This window comes from Sebastes umbrosus, chromosome 3 (assembly GCF_015220745.1).
Source record: "Sebastes umbrosus isolate fSebUmb1 chromosome 3, fSebUmb1.pri, whole genome shotgun sequence".
Classification (NCBI taxonomy): domain Eukaryota; kingdom Metazoa; phylum Chordata; class Actinopteri; order Perciformes; family Sebastidae; genus Sebastes; species Sebastes umbrosus.
Genome location: NC_051271.1, coordinates 11,033,856 through 11,059,659, shown reverse-complemented (window position 1 = coordinate 11,059,659; position 25,804 = coordinate 11,033,856). Strand labels below are relative to the sequence as shown.

The following is a 25,804-nucleotide window of genomic DNA, read 5'->3' as shown; positions in this document are numbered from 1 at the left end:
GTTTATCAGCCACTCAGAAAGATTTCTGTTTTCAATTTATTTCGGGAACGCTGAATGTAACAAATCTGCTTGTTTCTTCTTCATGTAGCTGCAATGTGGTCAACCACTGACAGCAAGTTAGTAAATATTTCACAATTTACTCTGCCAACAATGCAGCATGATCGGCACTGGTCAGTGGACAGTTATGCCAAGCCTATGCCAACACAGCATGAATAAAACATTTTGAAATGTAGCCTGTGTGCAAAATATTTGTTTTTGTTTATCTCTTTCATCTATTCCAGAAATGATGGACAGTCCATCGCTTCTAGTCAGAAGATTATGCCTGCCCACATGCTGTATATCGTACATGTTTCCATCACTTTAGAGGACATTACATTGACTTACATTCATTTCCTGAAGACTTACCCTAACCATAACCATAACCGCTACTTAGTACCTAAACCTGACCTTACCCTAACCCTAAACTAAGACTTCACCCTAAACTGTAACGATTTACATTATGGCATACTTGCCAACCTTGAGATCTTAAAAAAAGGAAAATTTGAGTTTCAGAAACTTTGTTTCCTGCATTCTGGTGAAACAACTAAATAATAAATACACTGCAGCAGGATTTTTATGTTCAACTTTTGATTTTACCTTTAACTTCCAGGAAAGAAAACTGAAGAATTCGCCCCTCTGGTGAGAACTTGGTGTTTGAATCTCTGGTATAAACTATTATTCATTCATTTTTATTTATTTTGCTCCTGTTTGAGTATTTCTTTCTCTCTTAGTACTCTCCATTTCTCTCTCCTTCTCTCACTCACTGAAGGTCCTTTCAGACTGAATGTGACAACGGCACCACTGCGCTCTGAAACCTATTATTTTCAATGGCTTGCGCCGCACCACCATGCCTTTTCGCTGCATTGAGCAAAGCCCAACTTTGGGCGCTGCACGCTGTGGCGGGCGCAGCTTAAACACAAGCTCAAACTGAGCTGTGTCACGAGCATAGACTGCTCTCTTCTGCCGGGAAACGACAGTTGGTGTAGCTCTATTGTCGTCTGGGTGGAAACAGTAGGGACTTTACACACTGTTCAGTTCCAGAAACAGGCTACGATAATGAAAAGCAAATTTGCCATAAATTGGGAGATATGCAGGAGAACTTTCACCGGGAGAGGGCAATGTAAAAACGGGAGTCTACCAGGAAAATTGGGAGGGTTGGCAAGTATGCGTTATGGGGACGTGCATTTTGTGCCCAAAAGGAAGGTGAGTCCCCACAATGTGACTTTGTAAACAAATTTATGTCCCCACAACATGAGTTTGTACAACAGCAATGTCAAGTCTGTTCTGCTATATGGTTCAGAGAGTTGGCGAGTGATCAAAACTGATATGAGGAGAGTGGAAGTTTTTCACAATGGATGCCTCAGACGGATATGCCAGATCTTTTGGCCAAATAAAATCTCCAACCACCAACTGTACAAGAAAACCGGTAGCCGGAGCATCCTCAAAGAAATTACACACAGACGTCTGAGATGGCTAGGCCATGTGCTGAGAATGGAGCAGGACCGGATCCCGAGAGTCGCCTTAAGATGGACACCACCAGGCAAAAGAAAACCCGGGAGGCCCAAATCCACCTGGCGCAGAACTGTCATACAGGAGCTGGACAAGATGAACCTGTCATGGGGAGAGGCCCAACATGCTGCTAAGGACAGAATGCAATGGAGAGAGCTCATTGAAGCCTTATGTCCCATAGGGGATGATGAGGAGTGATGATGGTGATGACAACATGAGTTACACACACACACACACACCCACACACACACACACACACAAAGTAAATCTGTCCCTTCTTACCGGTTGATCGGCCCTGTTGATCCCCACCAGGAACAGTGACTCAGCGATGAAGAGGCTGATGCAGAGGTTCTTGTGGATGGTGTTGCGGTCGCTCTGCAGCCCGCGGAAGAAGCAAAAGGTGAAGATGCAGATAAGCAGGCAAACCAGCGACAAAAGGATCCCCACCCATGTGATGACGTCCAGGAGCAGGTCGTGCATGCTGTCCGCTTTCTGCTGGAAGAGGCGCAAAAAAAGCACAAGACACAAGCTTGAGTTGATATTTATCATCCATTTACAGCTACTATGTTTAGCTTCAGTTTGCTAGAAACATACATGAGTCATATTGTTGTAACATGAGACATACTGTAGGAACAGACACCACCCCCCTCCCACCCCACCCCACTGACTGATGCGAGTCTGGCTGTGTGTCGCTGAGCGTTCAGGGCCACTGCGTTACGCTGCGTTGCACAGGTGTGCTGGCTCTATCCATCAGTGTCCTGCAACCTGGCAGGCAGAGCAATGTTCAACATAGCACCGCTGTGATGGATCTACTGCTCAAACCCTCACACTGTGTTCACAAAGGGCTGCCAAGCTAGCTCTGACCATGACCCCTTTAGAAGTAACACACATCCTTCGGCCCGGAGGGAGAGATTGGGTGTCACACACAATATCCCGAGTTACAAGAGCCGATTTGTGAGGAGGAACTCGGTCTTAACGTAACAAAAGAGGGAGACAAAGAGTACTTATCCCACACACAGCGGCACAATAAGGTTTTCATCCGCCGCCCACGGTGGCTCATGGATATCAAAATAAAGGAGCCACTTTCACTTGCTGATCAGTCAAATATCATTTTTACAATAAAATAGGACCTGCAGCCTCTGGTGTAAGTTTCTATGGTTAATTAAATGCATATGTTTTGGTAATCCACAACTCCGAAGACTGAATGTTTGAAGTGCATATTTTTCGTCAACTCAACGTCATCATCTGGCTTGACGAATCAATTGTAAAATTTCTCCTGCCAAGTATGATTACTCAGTACTGGAGAGTCTGGAGACGTCTAATCTATTTTCCAGATGTTGTGGTCTCTCTCTTTTCCTTCCTTCCTTCCCCCCGTTTTAGAAATCTGTTGACCAGTCTTGCCAGCGACGGCTAATCAAATGATGAACAACTGACCCTTTGATCCTGCCCATCCCCGCCTGGCAGGCACCGCAGAACAAACGCCTACCTTCACCTCCACGTGGGCCATCAGCACTGCGAAGCTGGTGAGGTGCGTGCAGGAGCAGCTGGTGTGTGTGCGATTGGTGCCCAGCAGACGACAGTCCTGGGTAGACCAGAATCCCGTCATGGTGCGCTTGGAGTAGCTCCAGAATGAACAGTTGGGATTGAAGTTCTCTTCCGAATGCTAGGGGCAAGGGAGGAGGAGGAAGAAGAAGAAGAGGGAGAGAGTGTGAGAGAGAAACCCAGACAGGGACGAAGAAATTAAGAGAGGGACAAAAAGGAGGAGGGATGGGGCAGGAAAGGCAGTGAACAGATACTTAGTCACGGGGAGGTGGGAGGTAGAAAGATGGAACGTTGGGAGAGCCAAGGAAAGTGAGAAAATGGTGGGAGGAATTGGTGGAGAAAGGGATGGAGAGGAAGGAACGCAGAGAGGGAGTCAAGCACACACACAACAACAACAAAACAACAAACAGAAGGGACAGAATGCGAGAGTGCAGCAACAAATAAACATGGAGCCATGGCAGGAGGCGACAGCGCCGTGTCCGTGATTGCTGTGTGAGAGTCTAAAGTGTAGGAGCTGCTCGTGTTGAGTAAACTGATGAAGCTGTGTGTGTGTGTGTGTGTGTGTGTGTGTGTGTGTGTTGGGTTGGTAAAGTTACTCTCAAAATGAGCAAGTGATACAGTGAGGATTTCTTTGCTGCCAACAAGCTGGATCACCAACTGGATCAACATTTGCTTGTTGAATGAGCAACAGAACATAAAAGTGTTGCATTGGGCACCACGATTCATACAGTATGAAGCAGCAGGGGGAATTATACCCCCCATTCAGTCTGTGATTATTGTCAGTGCCAGAGCTGTTCTTGTGTCATTTGGGGCAAGTCAATGTCAATCGAGTCAAGTCTTGTCAAAGCAATTTACAAGTCTTGCCAAGCAAATTATAGTTGAAAGACTTTCAGATCTCTAAACCAGGCGTTTTCAGACTTTTGGTGCCAGGGACCCCGTCTTAATCGTAACAGCTTACTACCATTTGTACACTTAGATGCCATTGGAACTATTTGTATTCTAAAACCTTTCAACCTTAACACTTCAGACCGGTTTCATAGTTTCACATTTCAATGTGAACCATTTTAAGATGAGATGAGATATTCCTTTATTAGTCCCACAGCGGGGAAATTTGTAATGTTATTGGATGTTAAAACCACTTATAGACCTTTTAAACAGAGGGAGATTTTTTTTTCAAATTGCATTTGGACTCAGCTTGACAGTATATTTTTCAAGTAATTGATTTTTACAGTAGCAAGACATAGTCCTAATAAATCCAGATGTTTAAACTTACTGATTTTCAGTAAGTGGGCGGGTGTAATGGACACAATATGCTGGTTTTATTGGTGCAAATGGTCCCCATCTGTAGATTTTGATAAAACTTTTTTTAGATAACTATGACCAAGAACTTTCAATCTTTGCGCATAATAATGAAATATTCAAGTAAGTCAAGCCCACAGCTATCAAAACCAACTCATATTTTTTGTGAGTCTGACAGTTTCAAGTCTACAGTCTATTAAAGCATAGGGCTTCCGCTGTTCTATGTTTGTCTTATTGTCAAGAAATTCTATGAAAACCAACAGTGCATTAGTCCATTACTCTGTACTTTCCCCAGCCTGTCTGTGGCACTCAAGCCTAATTAAGATGAAAATGTTTAAAAACGAGTTACAAATATGTTTCCGTTTTTTTTTTTTTTAAAAAGGCTAAATCATTTCCTAAAACAGCTGGGTACTGTAGACTTTAGCAAAGTTACTCAAACAGGAGCAAATAGTACATTTGCTGGGAACTGTTCTCAGCTGTGAACTAACACACATTTGGTGCTCTAGTGAGTATTTATAGCACCAGAACGATATGTGTGAAACTGAATCAAAATAAACTACAGTGCCCATGTTCATCCTAATGAAGGGACATGTCACCCGGTTCGACCCTGTTTTTCGAAAGTTTTTGGGATGGTCACTGGAGGTCATTGGCGAAGAGGAATAAAGTATTTAGAACTTTGGCTACACAGACAATATCAGCCGTGTCCTTTAACCTCTACTTCTGTCCCATTATCTCATTATTCTTTTAATGTTTACAAAAAAAAAAGAAGCCATCACCTTACACCTTTCTTACCTGCAGGTGTTTGACAATGAAGACCACGGGCTCAGACAGGTACACCTTATTGCTCTCCTTGTTAATGGACGCTGTGATGACCGGGGAGTTGACGATAACGGAGTAATTAGGGTAGACCGCCTCGCTGCTCAGTTGAACGCTTGCGTTCTCTGTAGACAGGTAGGCCCCCAAGTTCCTGTACAGGACAAAGGCCATCCTGATCTCACCTGTAAGGAGACACACGAGAACATGGACTTGATAACTGTCGGCTTAAACCGTTATGAGAGACATAGACGGTGGATGTGAGAAAGAGATTGCGAGCGGGGAAAAAATATTGCAAGTGGGTTAGACAGAGAAAGAGAGAGACAGAGAGAGAGGGGTCATAGACCTCATAGTGAGAGAGAATGTGAGATTTCTCTTCTACCGTTTCTGCCGTGCTGCTTGAGAGTGCTGGCTGACAGCTGGATGGAGTTTCCATGTAGCTCTGACTGAGGGAACGTCAGGTCTGCTAGGGCCCCATCCGTGCTCAACCTGGCCACTTCCAGCTCTGCAACACACACACATGAACACACACACACACAGAGCCTAATGTCAAGTCATAGCATAGCACGTTACATCCATCAGGCTTTTTTTTTCCCTAGCCTCTTGTAATAACTATGTTTTCTCACTAAGTGCTTCACAGCAGAACGCAGGCATGAATCCTGAAGCGGTTTCTTCTAAACAAAGAAAATGAAAAAAAAGCTGACACGCATCAAAGTGAAATAACTTGGATTTTTTATACTAAAAAAAGGCAACAATGTCTCCAGGCAACCGGTCTGACACATATAGAGGTAGATAATCCAGCCTCTCTCTTGCATTGTGGGAATCTAATTTCACCATCCAGGTTCGTTAGCGCACTCCCGATTACGGCCGTGTAATGTATTAGATAAAGTTTCTAATTAAGGACTAATTATACCTTTGCTGTATCGCTATCTTGTGCTTCTGAGTGATTTGGTGATTTAGACAACCGCTTTCAGGGTGAAAACAGCGCCTTGATCAAATAAACAACACAAGGAGGACGTGCTCGGATGGAAATGAGAGAGGAGAGAGGAGGAGGAGGAGGAGTGGGAGGAGAAGAGGGTGAAAGGAAAGGAGGTTGAAGGGGGTCAGAAGTGCTGGAGAGAGGTAGAAAAAGAAGCGCAGCGAGCACGAGAGATGGGAAACGAGCAGACAGGTTGAGAGGAGAGGACTGGAGTGGCGATAGGCGAAACGAAGACTATGTTCTAGTACAATAGATAGGGCACAAAAGGCGAGGGAGGGTGAGGTCTGGGGGAGAGGGAATGGAGGCAGGCAGACATAAACACAGACACTGATATGCAAATACTGGCAGAAAGAAAGAGAAACACTGGTTAAGTGTCCCTTACTTGCACAGGAGCCAAACTAAACATCCAAGCTATGTACACACACACACACACATGCATGTACACACACGTCCACACTCAGCGGCGGGGTATCAAAACACGCTGAGTCTAATCTAATTAAAGCATCCTTGTCATGACAATCCTCCTCCCCAAGAAACACACTTGTTCATTATCGTTATCACACGCGCACGCTGTTACCGCTGTGTTATCCGTTCAAATCACTGTTTTGGTTCTAATAATAACACTATTTATTCATCTGCCTAATACCACGCCGCATAGTCACACAAACAATCTAACACAATAATATCACCTTCAGTAGCGTCTTTAAAATGTGTCATTCAAATAATTTATTCCTGTCGCTACCCTTCTCTGTAAGAAAAAAAAAAATAGGGAGCTTAAAAAGTGCAATGAGGAGAGTGGAGAGGGAGGAGACGGAGAGATGGAGAGAGAGAGGGAAGTGAAGATGGAAGAAGAGAGATGAGAGGCGGTTATGAATAAAAGGGAGAGATAATCACGGTGGATCTGCCCACTGGATTAGCTGGGAGGGAAGATTAACGGCACAAAAAGGAGAGGAATGCTAAGAGACTAAATATTCCACAAAAAGATGATTTCCTGTTTTAAGTTCTGCAGAGAGATGTGGTAGCCTACATCTCGATGACTGTTTATGTAACCATATTCATGTGGTGCGTTCAGGAGGGGAGGGAAAAAAAATTGGAGGGGTTACAAGTCTGAAATTATGTAAGGTGAAATTGTGTAGGATGTTGGGAATGAACTGTTGTGCTTAAACTCAAGGGAGAACAAGACAGAGTCATGTTGTAAGGACTGACTTTGTGCAGTCTGTCTCTGCTGTCAAAAAAAACATGCTGTAATGTTATATGGGACTTAAATAGATGTGATTTCATTGCTTACTGATGTGGAAGTGAGTAAAAAAAAACAACCCCCTCTGAGCATCATTTGACATTCCACCGCCACCATCACCCTCAAGCATGCACTCATCCACTCTTCTTCTTCACTCGTCATCCTCGGTCCTTCATGACTTTTCATCTCTTAATGGGTTATATACAAGCTCAGTGAATCCTAGTAATGGGGAGATGAATTGTGGGGCCCTTTTGAAATATTAAGTAAACAGGAAACTTAAGTGAATGTATCATCAACTAAAGGCATGAAAAGCAAAGAGGGCTTTTGTTCTCCGGTACGTCTGCCTTATTCTATGGCCCGATGATGATGAGAGGATCAGTGAGGGAGGATGAGGAGCGATGGAAGGAGAGTGATGTGCACGACGCCATAATAACTAGCTTTGTTCTGCTTTGTCAATTCCGCCTACAAGTGGAGGGGGGAAAAATACGGGAAAAATAAATAAATAATTATGATTATCTCTAGCAAACAATTCATCCCTGCCATAGTCCAGTGTTTTTTTTTTCACTTGGATTTTTGTTAGATGAGGATGGATCTCTGTGGATTTGACTCTTCAAAAGCTCTCACACAACAACCTGGACCTCTTCATTACGACCTCTCTTTGACAGCTTTACAAGCCTGCTCTACATAATGGAGCTCTACATAATAGAGCAGGCTTGTACAGCTGTAAATACATTTAGTTTATTGGTCATGTTGTTTGGGAATGCTCCCAAAATGTTGAATTTCTGTACAAATAGTTGATCATCTCTGGCAAATGCAATCACGGCTATATTTACTTGAGTCATTAGTTCTTGTTTCTTGTTGTTTTGCTTCTAAATGGATAATTATGGAGCCAGACAGGTATCATGGGTAGCAATTTGTATGATATTTTTGCAAAAATGAGTAATTTGTTCAGTAGTGTTGTAACAGCAAAGAGTGCTGCAGGGATGACGTATTTTTTTAGGCCAATCTGTAAGTTAGCAAAGCACTGTTCCTTCGACAAAAAGACAGTGGGATTTTTCCATTGGATTTTGGATCACTGCAGAAAATAAGCTCTGTGGCAAATAAACATTTATGATACTTACACGTTTTGTTCTGATAAACTTCACAAATAAACACCACTTTTCTGATTTTTGAAGTGTGAATGCAATCGCCAGAATTAAAAAAACTAACGTCAAGCTATAAACCAACTACACCATGGTCACATGACTTCACGTCACCATCGCTATGCTTAAGACGGACTAGTGTTCGGCGTGATGACGTTTAGTAGTCTCATTTAGCCACTTATTAACAACCGCCTTTTTAAGACATGTAAAAGCTTCAAAATTAACATCTCTTATTACACGGCTTTGTTGAATACTCGATTCTGATTGGTCAGTGACGGCATTTTACAGTCTGTTATTTCTTTATAGCAGACCGTTGCTATGTATAACAGACCGTTACCATGCATAACAGACCGTTGCTATGGATGCAGTTCTGATCTCAGACTCTGAAGGACCATTTTAGTGTCAAATTATTAATTTCTTAAGTAAGTAGCCGTGTGATAAGCGGGATAATGAACAGTGTGTGGGTCATTGTGGTGAATATAAACCTCTTCGGCTGAAGTTACAGGTTATTGTGTTGAGTCCAGTCAGGGACAGACCACCCAGTTAACGGCAGCAGGCTAGAGGATGTGTTTTAGTTAAAGTGCTGAGACATTACTCAATACATTCCCTCAAATGCCTGTGGCTATCTTATTGTATTTTTTCCATTTGCCCTTGCAACTCTTTATCATACGATTCTGATATCAAACTGGATGTTGTTTCCATAATCCAATTGAGCTACGTTTTACAGTTATATTCAGATTTAAGACTGAGATACATGAAAAAAAAAAAAACATGGCTCTCTTTGACATCCCATTAAAATGTATTAAGGGATATTCTGTTCTGTTTGTGTTGTGTTTATTCACACACACAAATGATCAATTTGACAGAGTAAATTATCGAGTAGCGCATACAAAACAAATAGGAAATATTTTACATTAAGGAGTCAGTCTGAATTTCTTCCTGTCAGAAGAAAATCTCTTATGTAAAATACGAACCATACAAACACATAATGCACGTGTTTATATGTTTAGTCAGTCATACTATGATCCTGGCGCTGTTTAGCTCATGTGGACAAACAACAAGCTAATCTTTCAAATGTTTCTATTTTTATGTTCTAAGCAGTGAAACAATTGCATTATTCATGCCCTACTTCCATTCATGACTACTCGTGTCCATTCATATGTACAGAATGTGTGTGTCTGTGTGTGTGTGTGTGTGTGTGCGTGTGTGTGCGTGTGTGCATGTGTGTGTGATTTGCATACATGAAGGACGATGATTGATGCACTGTGAAGTTAGATGGTATACTTTGTTTCTGGTTTGTATTATAAAACATAGATCTGAGGCTGTGCGTTCAGTAATGCCTTCTGTCAGCGTTGCCTCTTACTTTGATATTACATCAGATTCTTAGATCTTTAGCAGCCAGAGCTGGTTTACGTTATTAGAAGATCTGTAAAAGAAAAAAAAAAAAGAAAAGAAGAAAGAAAGAAAACTCTGTAATCTAAGAACCACATTTCTACCAAAATAAGAGCACGCTGTAGAAATTCTCCCCTCTACATTGCATTCAGGTATAGTCAACAAAACATAAAATTGCTTTTGTTCCAGCCGAGCCCTATACGCTCCTACATCTCAACACCTGAGACATGCCCATTACAGCCACAGCCTTCAACACTTGGCCACTGTGTAGATCCACCAGAGCAAATGGAGGTTAAGTGCCTTGCTTGAGGGCATCTCAACAGGCTCCTTGACAGTTTGTAGAGTCCGACTGAGTTCGGACGATGGGACGGAACAAAAAAAAAAGATGTACTCACGGATGTTGTCAGTGGTCTCCTGCACAGTGTCAGTCTTGAGGAGGTTGTCAGCTAACATAAAAGCCCCGGTCTCCACAGTGTCGAGGAGCAGAGTGGCCGAATGCAGCTGCCCGCTGGTGGGCAGCTCTCTCCACGCCGCCTGGGCTCGTGGCTGCAGCAAATTATTCACAGTCTCCACCATAGCCTGGAGCAGAAACACGGAGGTCACATAGAGGAAGCCAGTGCTGACACTTGTATACCTTGTCAGTCAGTGATGCTAATGTAGAAATTAATACAAATCCAATCAGATAACATTGCTACACCGTAACTACTGGAGACAGCAGTCAGTGGGATGCAACAGTGAGAATGCAGTGGCTTTCCATTTATCATGTTGATAAATCATGACGACAACAAAAAAAATGTTAGCGATGCAAATGTGGCATTCCCATGCAGACACATAACAACGGCAACAAAACACAGAAGCTGTGAAATAAAAAGTACATTTCACACTTTTTGCACACTTTTTAATGTTCGTCGCCACCTTTTTTTTTTCTCAAGAATTCTCTTTATAATAGGATGTTGGATGTTGTGGCTGAAAATCCATCACAGATGTTGTGAAAAATCAAGCTAAGCTAATTAGCTGATTGCAATCACCATGTGTCTACACCCCCCAAACCTGGTTCATTTCTCTCTTTTTTTTTTTTTTTTCCCAAGTCTTATCTTTGAGTTGGAAAACTTGTGCTTGAAGGGTCTGAGAAGAAATTAGTGTTTTTATCAGATAATGTCTGTTGGGTCATATCCAGCCGCTGCGGAACGGTTTTGAATCCAAAAATATTACCGAACGGAGAAGAGTTGGCTCGCTCAGATGAATCGCTCTCCGTGAAACAATACTTATTTTGTTCTCCGGCTCACATTCCTTTATGCTCTTAAGAATTCACCTCCTCATTTTCAGACATGAACACCACACACACACACACGCACACACGTACACACACATGTCTTAAAAGACCCTGGGAGAGATAAAGAAACTGAGAGAAAAGAGAGCCGGTGGTGAAGAAGGGGAGAGCCATGGGAGAGCGATAAAACAGTCCAGTGAGCCCATGGTGACAGGCGTCCGCTGGGAACAAGGGAGGCGGAAAAGCGAATCCAGGTGCTATCAAACACACACATCTCACACTCCCGCCTGTCTCTTTATTTTCTCTTTCTGCGACTGTAAACCACGGTTTCCGCAGACGCACTCCCTATCCCTCACTTATCTCTCGCTCTTTCAGCGCTTCTCCCTCTCGAGGAGGGTGGATGGGAAAAGTGGGAAAAGGGAACGCCGGTGCCCATTATACAAGCAAAGAGGGTGTCCAGTGGGGAATCGCAAAGGGCGAGGGAGGAAGTTGTGAGAGACACCAGTTTATTGGCATTCACACATCAACCATTTGACTTCCTCCCTGCTCCCTTTCACTCAGGGTTATGGAGAAGTGAGAGACCATAGGAGGGAGGAGGGAAGACACCAACAGCGAGAAGTAAAGAGTGTGTTTGTGTGTACAGTAGGGGAAGTGTCCTAGATAGAGAAACACTGTCAACTATGACTCATATGAGTGTTGATGGCATGTGCTACAAAACGTGTAGTTGTCCCCTGGAATTAGAGCTAATCCCACCTGTTTATTTTGGGGGTGTGATATCCACGTAGATACAGTATACATCACACGCACGAAACAGATGCTTAGCCAACAAGTTAATATGATAATATTATGTCCTCTTTTAGCGGTAGTAGCTAATTAGCTGGGATGCATATCGGATGAGTTTAGGAGAGCTACATGTAAACAAAAACTAATTAATCCACTGCTTCAGCAAACAAGCAGAATAAGCAGGAGCAGCACACACATGCACACACCAGCAAATGTGTTGCCGTCTCCGTCTTTTCATTGACTGAAAACTACAAGACTCGATACTCCTTTAAAAGGAAAGTCCTGGTGTTTTTGTAGTTTTAGCCATCATTGGTATAATCAATTAATCATTTGAGCTATTCTTTTCTCTGGTTCTAGTTTCTAAAATGTGAGGATTTTCTGCTTTTCTACACTGCATTTTTTCAATATTCTCTGACATTTTATTGACAAAACGAGTATTCGATTAATCTTGGAAATTATTGACATAATAATCAATAATAATCATTTAAGTCATGTATAAAGAAACATTCGCTGGTTCTAATTGCTGCCGTCAGATAAAACAAGCAATTTGAAAACATCTCCTTGTGCACTTGGCAATTATGATGGTAATTTTTTTTTACACTATTTTCTGACATTTTATATGGAAATAGGTCTAACAACTGACAGATTAATCGATATTTAAAATAATAATATGATCAAAGTTGAAGCCCTGAAACAAGCCAACAGTTTATTAAGATTTGATGGCCATTTTGTACACTATTTTATGATATTTTATATGGAAGTAGGCCTAATAACTGACAGATTATTTGATAATTAAAATAATAATAATATAATAATAGTTGAAACAAGCCAACATTTTATTCAGACTATCTGAACCCCTTTAGGGCAGGACATACAATGATATGATATATATACACATGTTAAAGGCCTGCACCATAATGGGTGAAGGTTTAGCATAATGCGTGACACCAGCACTTGAGTGATTCAAATCAAACACACCCACAAGTGCATGCACAGGTGCATGCTAGGTCTGGCTAGCTAGCATGCTAAACGCTGAAATGCTCGGATTATTTTACATTTATTCAGGAACTTTTACCTTCAGTGCCTGTGTGGGACCGTCTGAGGTGCACAGGACTCACAGAATGACGTTCAAACTGGTGAGTACAACAACAGACTACCCCACTACTTACTAAGGTGGTTGTAATTCTCCAGAGGGTGACGTCAATGCAGCGTTACGCGAGTTCCTGCTTGTGTGTGCTCCGCGGTGCGCAAAAACTCTGCTTTCTGTTTGGTGATGTTATATTATACTGTTGATTCTCAGGTTATTTAATTTCTAAAACTTTTTACACCCGCTGCAGTGTCCTTGGACTTTATTTATTGTCCATTTTGTGTAGGTTTTGTCCTCTTTCCTGGCTGAGTAATTGATAAACAGTTTCATGTACAGGCTGTATAGAAAATGCATACATTGTTGGTTTGGACTGTGGGGTGTGTACATGTTAATGCACTTTATTTTGTAGCCTAAATGTTATTTTATTCAATAGGGTTTATCATATAACATTATCATCACGCTTTCTTTACCCTCCCTCCACCCCCTTTTCCTTTTTTAAGAAATATAAGGCAGTAATGTTTACTTAGAGTACATTGTAACTGATCAACTTTTTTACTTTATCTATATTTTTGCACCAGTAATTTTATTTACTTGAGTAACCTTTCTATAAAGTACCAGTACTTTTACTTGAGTAGAATATTTTAGTACGCTTTCCATCCCTGCCCAAAACGTTGGTAATAATCCCACATTGCGCAGGAAAACTGAGTGGATGTAGCGTAAGTACCTGAGGTCAAATGGTTGGGATGGATGTCTTGTACCGAGCAAGCAATATAGCATTCATTTTACAATTTCCCTTTGCAATATCCTCCAAATTGTCTAATCATGTTGAATTTTGCACAGCTACTTATACACATTTACCACCTCAATTATTTTTTAACTAAAAACAAAACATTGTAAATTGCACACTTTGCTAATGTGTATAGTGGGTTATCTATGTTTATAATTTAGATTTTTTTATGCTCGTTGTAGTAGTCGGGTATATGTATAGTGCATTCCAATATTCTTTATATTTTGTATTCTATGGATATGTTTCTCTAGCGTTGATATGTACATTTTATTTATCTGTTCCTGTGCATTCTTGGATAACCTGCTGCTGCAACACAATAATTTCGCAATTTGGGATCAATAAAGTACATCTATCTACTGTATCTATCTGTCTATTTATCTATCTATATCTATCTGTCTATCTGTCTATCTATCTATCTATCTGGAGATTTGTTTAAAACCTGTATTATTGTCCGACTGCTTGTGTTTCATGCCCTGTTGGACTTTACCAATATTGTTGCGTACCTACATCTCTGATAATAACTTGACGAGTACACTTATTACTGATAGGAGTGATGGCCAAAAATACAGAAATAGGAGCCTATAGTTTGAAACCAGGATTTCCTGTTCACTGCTTTTGCTGACGAGATAATGCTTTGTCTGTGGTCCTAGTGCTGTGTGTGCATGAATGAGTCCATATGCAGTGACATATACAGGCGGTTCACTTGTTTAATGTGCAGGTGTGTGTGTTTGGATAGTGTATGGGATGCATGTGTGTTGGCATTAAAGTGTGTGTGTCTGAGGGTGTGCATAAAGGGCTGGGAGAAGCATTGCAGTGCATCATTCTGCTCCACTTGCTGTACAGTAGCAGTCCAGGCAACAGAGAGAAAGAGAGAGAGAGAGAGGCGGAGGAGAGGGATGCTCTGTAGGCACAGCAGATATGACAGCAGTGGCACTGCTTTCCACTCATTCACGCTGGTGGTGTTGCTCCCAAACGTTCACTTTGATGTGTTTCAGATAACCCCCCTTTTCTACTCTCATTAAACTTTTCATTGCTTTTTATTGAACTTTTGATTATCTTACATTTTTCAATTTCATATAATTTTTTCATTGAAATTTAATTCGCTTGGCGCTTGAGATTGGATCTGTAGAGGAGAGAGATAGGTAAGGAGAAGAAGGGGTGTGATTTCCTTGAGGTCCAGACATCTCCACATCAGAAACTCAAAGATAGTGTTTGTGTGTGTGTGTGTGTGTGTGTGTGTGTGTGTGGGTGGGTGGGTGTGCCTGTAAGCTCTGGTGCCGTCGGTGACATTTCTATCAAGTATGAGGACTTGAGGGCTAAAATGGAGACAGGTTTTTTTTTTTAGAGGTCTTCAAAGAGGGGAGAGACTCTGCAGAGACAGATAAGGGTGTCGTTTGTGTGCGAGAGTGTGTGTATATGTGTGACTACAGGGTAGGCATGCGTGTGCACGTACCCACAGCATGCACGCAAACACACACATACGCGCGCCAGTAAATGGGGCAGAAGTGAAATGCTTTGAAGCGTTGGGGTAATCCAGCGTAAACAGCAGCGGCAAGACAGACTAGAGCCGGACCGTTCTACTACTCCCAGCTACACGGGGGGGTAGCATGGGGCACACGCACAAGTGTGCACATGTGCAGGGGATGTACAGTATGTGCACACTCGCGCACAGTAGGACACACTTTGTAAAATTTCGGAGTTGGGATGTTAGAAGAAGTATGGATGGAAAAGGGGGCGAGAGTTGAGAGGAAAGAACGGATTCTTTTTTTTCTTGTTTTTAGTCGCTTGGCTGAGCTCTGAGAAAGTGCATGTTTTGAAAATGTTTTCATCAGAGAAGCAGGCTTATCTGTCAGTTGTTGTTGGGGTTCGTCTTCCCTGACAGGATGAGTTTGCAGCTAAATCAGGCTTTGAATTCACAGCATGCCGTGTTCTGACCCGCCATCCATAAATAGAGGGCAAATTAGACATTGTCATTGAGCATCACTGTCTCCTCGCTGCCCCCTTTATTGTTTTTCTCTTTCTCTCAAATTCCATTTCTGTTTCTGTTTCTCTTTCCTCTCGTTCTGTGTAATTTTTACCCCCTCCCCACTCCTCTCTTTTTCTCAGTCTACCTTGCAGACTCTACCTCCCTCCATCAATCCACCCTACAGCATGAAAGCCTCTCCACACCAGCAACTTCATCATGAATAAATTGCCAATTTAGTATACATGAAACGAGTCCCCAGTTCCCCAAACGAAGCGAGAGAGGAGGAGGAGGGATGAAGTGAGAGAGAGAGAGAGAGAGAGCGAGAGAAAGAGAGAGAGAAGGAAAGAGAGAATTCAATTATTTTTTGTCTCTATTAAGAACCCAAACCTCCTGCCCACTCTCCTCACTTGGCAATTAGTGCTGTAGATAATTAACGAGGAGAGGGCAGCACCACACCACATCCCTAATCACGCACATTTCTATCTGGCAGAGTAAGGGACTGTTGGTATAATTTTGTTGCACATTACTAAGGCTAATTATATAATCGATCACTCCCAGCCCCCTGCAGTGCCCAAGGTGTGTGGTGGAGCGTTTTTGATTTAAACCTGTCTGAAAAGCAGTCACTCCTTGAAAATTCAGCATTCGTTGGATTAAGGAGAAACCACATCAGAAATGTCTGACTGTTTTGATGTGGCGGCACGAGATCATTGTTGAAAATATATTTATATATTTGCAGCGTGCATGCGTGTGTGTGCGTGCATGTCGGCTTGCATATAGTCCTAAGCCATGTTCTATGATGTGACATTGCTGACTGGTGCTGACGTTAAGACTTTTCAGGGGAGAGTGGGGGGAAAAAGCCTGCATCAGGAGAAAAAGAGCTAGCCCATCAAGGGTGTGTGTGTGTGTGTGTCGGAGGATGTAGAGAGGGAAAGAGAGACTCTGCAGTCTATCTACAGCACATGGATGAGGAAGGTGGAGCCTTTTGATGTTCTGAATAGTGATTTTTAGCTGATCAGGAACATGACTAAATGCTGTTGGATTTTCCGTTCTCGATGCGAGGAGCCCATGGCGTCAACACGAACAAACATCAATACAAAGCAGACCAACAAGGACGGAAAATAAATTAACACTGAACCACAAATGCAAGCTGGTATTATTTTTAAGGCACTGAGGCCGTGACCAAGCAATATGCAACGGAGTATCAATCATACTCAGTCGTTTCTCTCTGATGCAGCAGCAGAGAGGACGTTTCATTGAATGGAGATGGATAGCGAGTCATTTGGTCGCGGGCAGGCCTGTTTACAATTCTGCACACAGAACTGCAAAATAGATGAGCTATTATTGATATTGATCATGGCCTTTTATCAGCACTATTGATTGTGGAAAGAAAAGTGAAATTGAAAACAAAAGAATGTGAACCCTTTGAGGAGATTAAAAATGTTGTTAGCAGACACCAGTTAGCAGTAGGGCTTGGACGATTCACCTATCTCCCGATTCAATACTTAAACGATACATGGGTACCAACTGAGTGCAGATTTTTAAGTAGGCGATTCTACAAGTATTGCGATTCGATATAATGATTTATTGCAATTTTTGTTAACTTTTTTTAACACTAGACCATGGGAAAAAGTTGAATCATACACTTCTAGGGACTTTTAATTTGAAAAATATCTAAATTTATCCTTAAAATGGTTGATTTTCAGCATGTATGTAGTAAAAAATGTCCTGAAGTCAAATATATCAGTCATTGTCAGGATTTATTCATCAATTTCTTTCCAGCCACCCAAAAAAGACATTTCCCTCACAAATTAGTGGTATTTTCTTTCTAATTTATAAGGGACATGTAATGTTTTATACTTCTGGTTAATATAATCCAATCAATCTTATTTCCATATATGTATTTTGTATATACAGTTCCCTTTGTTAACACCTTATTTTGAAAACCAGACGTAGTCACACGTGTTTACTTCTGTTAACTTCGCCAAGTCAGTCGCTAGCTTTCCCCGTCAGCTCTGTTGTCTTAATACATCCATTGTCAGCTCCATCCGGGCCGTTTGAATGTATTTAACATAAATGTCAGTATATGGATGCTCTACAGTTGTAGCGTCGGCCGATTTGACCACGGAGATGCAAGTGACAGCTGGCTCTGCTTCTCCTGGCAATGTGTGAAACCCAAAGTGTTCCCATACTTTACTATATGTAGTGTTTACCACTCTAGATTTAAAATGTGAGGGTTCAAGTCGTATCCACGCGGACCCTCCGTTATTTTGTACTTCCTTGTTGCGGCCAGCTGTGGTTTGTTTTGGTTGACGGATACGGAATGGATATGACTACAACAATAAAAACAGTTACTTCCTTTTACCTCTGCATAGACTCAAACGAAGCAAATGTATTGATTCTGGGATCAAAAAAACTATTGCGATACATAGGTGAATCGATTGTTTTGTCCCACCCCTATTTAGCAGTGACTCTGATGCACGCTGTAGTTCAGGATCAGAATAGAGCCGTTAAATTACCGCCCTCCTCAAAGGGTTGGGATGCAAATCATAAAGACAACTGCTGCAGAAATGGAATTAATTCTAAGTTGTAATGTGTGATCACACACACGCAAGCTTGCTTGGCGGATTACATGCTGAGTGTGAAGAGAAACAAAAACATGTGGGTCTGTGATTGGCGAAGTAATCAACGATACCAGGAAGCGGAAATACCTGTGTGAAAAACCTGCAGGACCTCTCTCTCTTCTGAAGCTGCAAATTCAAACAGTTTAGCTGTTAGCGATGTAACACCTCAGTCATACACAGACACACACTCACGTGCACAAAGGCGGTCACACCCACTTCATTAACATTGCACAAAAAGACTTTGGTGTATATTGTTATTCTCCTCACTCGCCCCGTGTGTTCATTCATCCTCTTTCTACTCCTCTCCCTTTTTCTTCCAGATCGTTTTTATCACTTTCTGTTCCTCCGTTCCTTTTTTTCTACTCATTCTCTGCATCTACTGTCAAGCTAATTGATGGCATTAATTACTACGCCACTCGTGCGTGATTGGTCACATTCGATTTCCTAACAAAAATTAGCATAATAAACTGGCATATTACTCAATTAGGTATATATAATTGGGCCATTATTGAAAACAAGAGGAATGCTTTTCCTCTTCTGTGGAGGACTTTTTTCTACAAATTCAACCTTTTAACAGGCCATTTGGTCAACAGCAAAACAGAGATTAATTGATTCCACTTACACATGCTGCGGTATGTATTCACTCCACACGTGTTACTGAATTAATTAGCGGGAGCAGAGGAAATGTAACGTGAGACGAAAAAAATGTAGACCACATGAATAAAGCAGACTCAGTAGCTGAAGAAAAAAAAGCCAGCGACTGTATAAGATGTGGCAGCAGCTCTCAATCTGGCTGCTAAACCCCGCCTATCACTGTTGACCTCAGCAGAGACCATCAAGAACCAGTCCGCCCATCCAGTCAGTCAGTCAATTAGCCCGACAAGCCAGCCAGTCAGCCGTTCCCCAATGATTTAACTCAATTTAATTGAATGCCTACATGAACGAAGTACAAAACTAAATTCTTTCCTTGTCTACCAGAGTAGTAAAACAGATCCTTCGCATACTCGGGATCGAGTTTCCATTAATGTAATCCTGAAGTAAGCACTCAGGCCCGCTTGTCGACAGCATCTTCATAGCCGTAGCTCAAAGGCTGAAGTTCATTAAACAATGAGCTATGACGTAAAGTGTGTCCCAAGCCTGTTTTCATCTCAAGTACTGCATGTTTTAATGAGAATAACTCCCTGGGCGAGACAGGAGTTTTATTAAATTTCATTCCTGAGCTGAAAAAGAGTTGCCAAATACTAAAAGCAGTTATCTATCACCCGTAATGTTGAGCAAAACTTGTTACGAAGACCTTCAGATGAGGATGAAATAATGCCTAAAAGCAGCTATTTATCATCTGGAAATCTACAGTGTTATCTATGGTTCTCCATCAAACTCTGCAGACTTTTCTAACCCCTGAAGAATGAGTGTAAGACAAAACCTATAACCACTGATGCTATTCATCTTACTGTTAACTTGAGTCTGCTCCCTTGTCTCTCCCTCATCCTTCTTTCGCTTAATATTCTTTCATTTACCTTTACATCCTTTCCCATAGCAGTGTCTGCAAGGAAATCATTCATCTCACTCAATCACTCAACAACACATTGACTTCCCGAACACAAGGGTTTCTCGAGGGTAATACCTTGGTGAGGCTGCGGGCGGCGCTGTCCTTGCCCCCGGGGGTGAGGTTCCTGAGCTGGACGTCCAGCAGTTCGACCAGTTGGGCCATGGCCCGCACCGTGGATGGCACGTCGCCAGGACGCAGAAGCCCTTTGGTCTGCTCCGCCAGCTCCCTGGCCACAATCGCTGCTGTCTCGCCCGAACGGAGCTGGGAGCCAAACAGGGTGATGAGGGCAGAGAGTGGAAATAAAGTCAAAGAATGAAAGAGATGGATGGAAGTAAAAAAAGAAGTCAGATGAGGTGAGAAGTGAAGGGAAAGTTTGGAACAAAGTTAGTGAGAGCGTGAAGAGGACAGGACGGCAGATGGAAAAATGAAAGGACAAGAGATGAAGGGCAGAGAGGTAAAGGACAGATGGAGTGAGAGGAGTACGAATGGGCAAGACGAGAACAAGGATGGGATGAGGGGTGGGGGGCAGGAGGAATAGAGTGATTAGGTTATTTATAAGGGCGAGAGGAAGAGGAAGTTAGCGTTGTGTTTCCAGCACCTTATAACTGTTATAAAAAAAAAACATTTAAGAATACTTTACAGAGACAACTCCTACTTTAGCACCTCTGCTGCAATGCTGATTTCACCGGGACCATGTTTTTCTTGTTTAGTCTTATAAAGCAAACCCTTAAAGCCTTGTGGCTCATGAGAGAACAGACACAAAGCCATAAATTGAAAGATATAACTGGTTGCAGCACTTTTCAGAATAAAAGGATCTTAAAGAAGCAATAATGTTTTCCTTTGCAAAAGCAATGGCTATGTAAATTAACCTATCATGATGCATGTTGGCATATTATGATGACCTTATTGGACATTTCCATTCCCCTACAGCTGTATAAAAGCTCTCAGATATCAAATACGAGTTAGGGTTAACAAATGAAGATGGATACATGGCCACAATCTTCCCCTGTAGTCAGCGTGTCTCCATGCGTGAGAAATGGCTCTGGGACTATATCCATAACACATAGGGCTCTCTGGGAGCTACGAGGGCCAGCAGCAGCATTCAGACTTACTTTCTGCATGATGTGGTTGACCCAGGGCGACGTGCAGTTGCTCAGGTCAGGGCCTTTGGGGTTCCAGTAGCCCAAATGGGCCATGCACACGTATGTGGCCACGCCTGCAAGACAAGCAAAACAAACAGGGTGAGACAGCGCTGACATTCACCAGGAGACACCGAGACTCTTGAGGTGCCTGGGGTTCGCTAAGCAGTTTGTGTGTTTAGTGAGTGTGTGTGTGGATGGAAGGAGGATGGAAGAATCATCTTTGTCATGTGAGCTAATTGGTTAAAATAGAAGAATTTGTCCGTTAATTGTACATTGTACATGTTGTAATGTATACGTCTTACTTTTGTAACAGCCCCTTTTCCACTTTCAGACCCATTACATCTTACTCCTCTCCCTGTCAAAGTCAATGGGTGATGAAGCATTGTCCATTTTTTTAATGCTAAATGCAGTACCTCTCGCAGCATATGTGCCCACTCCCATGTTGATAAGAGTATTAAATACTTGACAAATCTACATTTAAGGTACATTTTAAACAGATAAAAAATGATTCATTTGCGATTAATTGCAATTAACTATGGACAATCATGCAATTAATCGCAAAATTAAATATTTTAATCGATGACAACCTTAATTGCCAGTGAATTTGAAACACCTCTAACATGGTTATAGTTGTATTTCTATAACAGTTTGCCAAGAGAACTAAGACATACATTATTTCTCTGGGCAAAGCTTTCACAAACACTCACTGGCCCTACCATGTCAACTCCTCTATACATTCTGCTATTCACCCAACCATTCAGCTTCCTTACCCAGAGTCCCTACAGGGCAGGGCTGCTTGGCTGTCTGGCCTTGTTGTGTCCGGGGCCACGATATGTCGGCTGTCAGCCTTGGACTGCAGAAGTCTTGGGGAGGCAGGACGGGAGGCTGTGGGGCGGCTGGAGGGACCTGCACCGGAGGGGAGCGTCCTCCAGCTTTCTGGTTGGTGTCAGGAATCTGGTTGGTGTCAGATGACGAACCACCGCCAGGAACCAGGACGGGCTGGCGAACCGTGGTGGTGGTGCGATAGCGCTGGCCGGGGGAGGTGGTGAGGAGAGGCCGCGGGGTGGTGTAGTAGGGAGGAGAACGAGTGCTGGTGGTGCGGCTGGTAGATGAAGAGGAGGAACCTCCACCACCAATTGGACTTCCTCCTCCTCCTCCTCCTCCTCCTCCTCCACCTCCGCCTCCTCCTCCGCCGCCTCCTCGGATAGGAGGCATCATGGGTGGTGGGCGATAGTCTAGAGAGAAAGAGAGAGGTTTTAAATTCACTGAAACACAGCGCATTGGTTCTTAAACGAAGAGCCAGGACCCAAAATGTGTTGTGAAGATTTGTGGGCTCCAACGTTACTGGAGTCCGGATGTTTTTCTGAGCTCCTCATGCCAGGACACAAACCATCTGTGTCATCTGCACCAAGTGATCAATGGCCTGCGAGCATAAATAATATTATAGTGATGGACGCAAACACATTTGAGGAACTCATTTACACCGCACTAAATAGCTGTGACAGGGAGTAGCTCATGTTTCTGATGACTTCCCAACCTTAGTGTTTCATCCCTCATCAGTGTAGTCACATGCCAGATATGCCTCTGCTGCTGCTTTATTGTTCTTCATCAGTTACTCCCAAGTTAAGGACATGTTTCCAAACAACAATGTGTGCAATAAAGTGGTACAATATAATGTATAAATTAGGGCTGTAAAAAAGTTAATGCAATAATAATAAGTTAACGTGAATTTGTTTTAACGCCACTGATTTCTTTAACGCATTAACGCAACTTGGGATTTTTAATTAAACTCTTAAAAATCCAACGGGCCGTCATCTTTCGGAGGTTGTAGCAGGCTCAGTTTTAAAGCTAGAGTGAATATACTGGTATCATATGAAACCAAGTTTCGCCTTTACAGACATGCCCACTTTATGATAATCACATGCAGTTTGGGACAAGTCATGTTCAAGTCATATTTGTCCACTCCCATGTTGATAAGAGTATTAAATACTTGACAAATCTCCCTTTAAGGAACAGATAAAAAACGTGCACTTCATTTGTGATCAATCTCGATTAACTATGAACTATCATGCGATTAATCACGATTAAATATTTTAATCTATTGACAGCTCTAGTATAAAAGCAAAATCTCTCTGGTTTGCCCTGCGAACATGCACAAGGTTACCAGTCTTTCTTATGGGACTGGTACACAGTAGTGACTCTTGCTGCCTAACCTGGCAGAAAAAAAACATTCATTCATTGTTATACATGATTCATACCACTATGACATCACGCGAGGCAGGAAGGGCGCTTAAATGCATATGACACACCATTTTATTGTCAATATTTCATTGTAAAAGGCTCAATTATTCACATTGACCCTGTTCGGGGGACAGAAATAAAGAACGGGTGGATGAGAAGAGAGAGGCGCTTGTTTGTGAAGCATTACAGTGTCCTCTTGTGAACATACTATACCCGTGTGTCTCACTCTATCTGCTAACCTCCTGTGGCTTTCATCTGCACGTGGTACAATCAATATTGTAGGATCAGAAACTGAGGGAAATAATTATTTACAGCGCTCCCTTGCTTTCTCTTTGAATTATTTAATCGGCCTCAAATCATTTGGAAGCCATTATGTGTAATATTGCATACAGGTGGGGCCCATTTTCTAAAGCCACATTTGTATTGGAAACATTCCTTAACAAAGCAGGAATAGCTTTGTCGCTCACTGTGAAACACTTTTACTACACCGCTGAGGCGAGAATATCTTTAGAAATTTATAATGACAGAAAACAACTTTATTTTTACATTTTATACAGCTACAACTGAGTGATTACGCCAAATCAACACAGCACACTAAATAGACTTTGCTTGCAGGCTTATGCAGCTGATAACAACATTTTTTTCACTTCTTTTTCCTATTAAAAACCCATAATATGTGGATTGCCTAAAGCACGCATAAAGGCAAGCACGCAAACAGACATAAACACAGAGGCAACTCTCCTAGACCACAAAGCTACTCAAATATGAATTCTCACAATTTACTGTAATGCCATTTTAACAAGAAAAATATAGATTTCATAATCTCAGGGTCTGTGTTTAGTCATTGGCTGAAAACATTATCTACACGGTGCAATGCTCTGTCCAGGGACAGCTGAACCTGGCTGAACTCGCCTAAAAAGATTTTCCTCACCATCTCCATGCCGACCAGCAACTATGAATAAGATTTATTTTTCTCTGAAGGGTGTGCAATATACCGACACCACGCTACATGATTTCTGGGTGATGGAGTCCTTCAGGCTCTCAGAAATGCAGCTATCGCTCGCTGCCAGTCGGGGTAGCAGAAGTGTGAAGTTGCCTCGTGTCGCTTCAAGTCTGCCCTGATGTTAAAATTCTTGATTACATGATTTTCAGCACAAATGGAAAGCACGGGCACATGTGTTTTTCTGTCTGAGGGGCTGGTGTGCCTAAGGCCATAGTATGTACTACATGCTGACATTGAAGGGTTGTAAAGTTTGTCGTCTCTCAATGAGGCTGTGTGTTTTTGTCAGGAAAAGTGTGTGATTGTTAAGGGTGTGATGATCCATCGATCTGGATCGATATATCGATTGGATGATCAACGATCCAATATCATTGATGCAAAGTGAAAACATTGATACATGACATCATCTTTAAGGTGAGTCTATATTTTGAAATTCCCATGGCACGTCTGTTTCACCATTTCCGTCCAAGCGCACCTCAATCCTAAACATCCAAACAGTGTTAGCGCCGAATCAGTTACAGCATGCTTAACGCAAGGACGGACGCACGGTGGCGCAACGTTAGTGAGCGACGCTAGCGGCATCCTTGTGTAAGAACGGCCGAGAAAGAGAGCGTTTGTGTGACATTGAGTAGCGGTAACGTTATAGCTGTGAACATAGCAGTGCAGTGTGTGTAAGTTACAGTTTATTCGCTGGTGAATAAATGCTACAACTACTCAAGACCCAAGCCAAGTTCCTGTGTTTTGCTTGCTATCTGCTGGTTAAAGTGAAGGGGGTTAGCCCCTAAGTTAGCAGGAAGTATATTTTTGTTCTTTTTATTAAAAAGAATAGATTGTTTTTCATTAATTGTCTGGAAGAGCCCAGTAATAAAATTGTCAAATCACATTTTAGTTGCTTTTTGTTTAAATGTAACTGATTGGTTTGAATGGGCATATGATATCATCTCATATCGATCGCAGGCCCCTGAATTTAATCGAATCAAAATCGTACCGTGACAGACTTTGTGATATTAGCAAATATTGAATTGTTGGCCAAAGAATCGATATAACATCGTATCGTGATGAAATTGGTTATATCCACGCCTAGTGATTGTACAGGCTTGCATAACTGCTCGTATTTGTAACTGGTGTACTGTATACTGCTTAATTTGGGGTGTGATGTGCAAACAATTACTTTCCTTGGTAAATTTTGTCATTTTTGTAATGCTTTTTTGTTCCTTTGGGGGTGATGGGAATGTGTGTGTGTGGCGAATGAAGTGTGTGGACGTGTGGGTTTTAGGAGAGAGTGGGTGTTTATATTATTTACTGTGAACCGAAGTCGCCCCTTTCCTGTGGATTTTAAGTTTAATCAAAGACTCAGTACTTCTCTCTCTCTCTCTCTCTCTCCCTCTGTCTTGTCTGTCTGGTTG

The 25,804-nt window shown here is 42.2% G+C and overlaps 1 protein-coding gene across 13 annotated transcripts in view; it reads right to left on the bottom strand.

The window, feature by feature from the left end:
• adgrl3.1 (adhesion G protein-coupled receptor L3.1) overlaps positions 1 to 25,804 on the bottom strand; it is a 135,433-nt gene that overhangs the window by 26,990 nt on the left and 82,639 nt on the right. For 8 of the 13 annotated variants that reach the window (XM_037761904.1, XM_037761926.1, XM_037761955.1 and 5 more), the window contains exons 8-16: positions 21,928 to 22,392; positions 21,128 to 21,231; positions 20,091 to 20,276; positions 18,554 to 18,592; positions 10,348 to 10,531; positions 5,585 to 5,707; positions 5,182 to 5,387; positions 3,035 to 3,211; positions 1,831 to 2,043 (exon numbers count right to left, since the gene is read on the bottom strand). In XM_037761904.1, coding sequence (XP_037617832.1) covers positions 1,831 to 2,043; positions 3,035 to 3,211; positions 5,182 to 5,387; positions 5,585 to 5,707; positions 10,348 to 10,531; positions 18,554 to 18,592; positions 20,091 to 20,276; positions 21,128 to 21,231; positions 21,928 to 22,392 — 1,697 coding nt within the window. The remainder of the gene's footprint in view (positions 1 to 1,830; positions 2,044 to 3,034; positions 3,212 to 5,181; positions 5,388 to 5,584; positions 5,708 to 10,347; positions 10,532 to 18,553; positions 18,593 to 20,090; positions 20,277 to 21,127; positions 21,232 to 21,927; positions 22,393 to 25,804) is intronic. The other 5 variants (XM_037761916.1, XM_037761937.1, XM_037761995.1 and 2 more) reach the window with 2 other exon arrangements.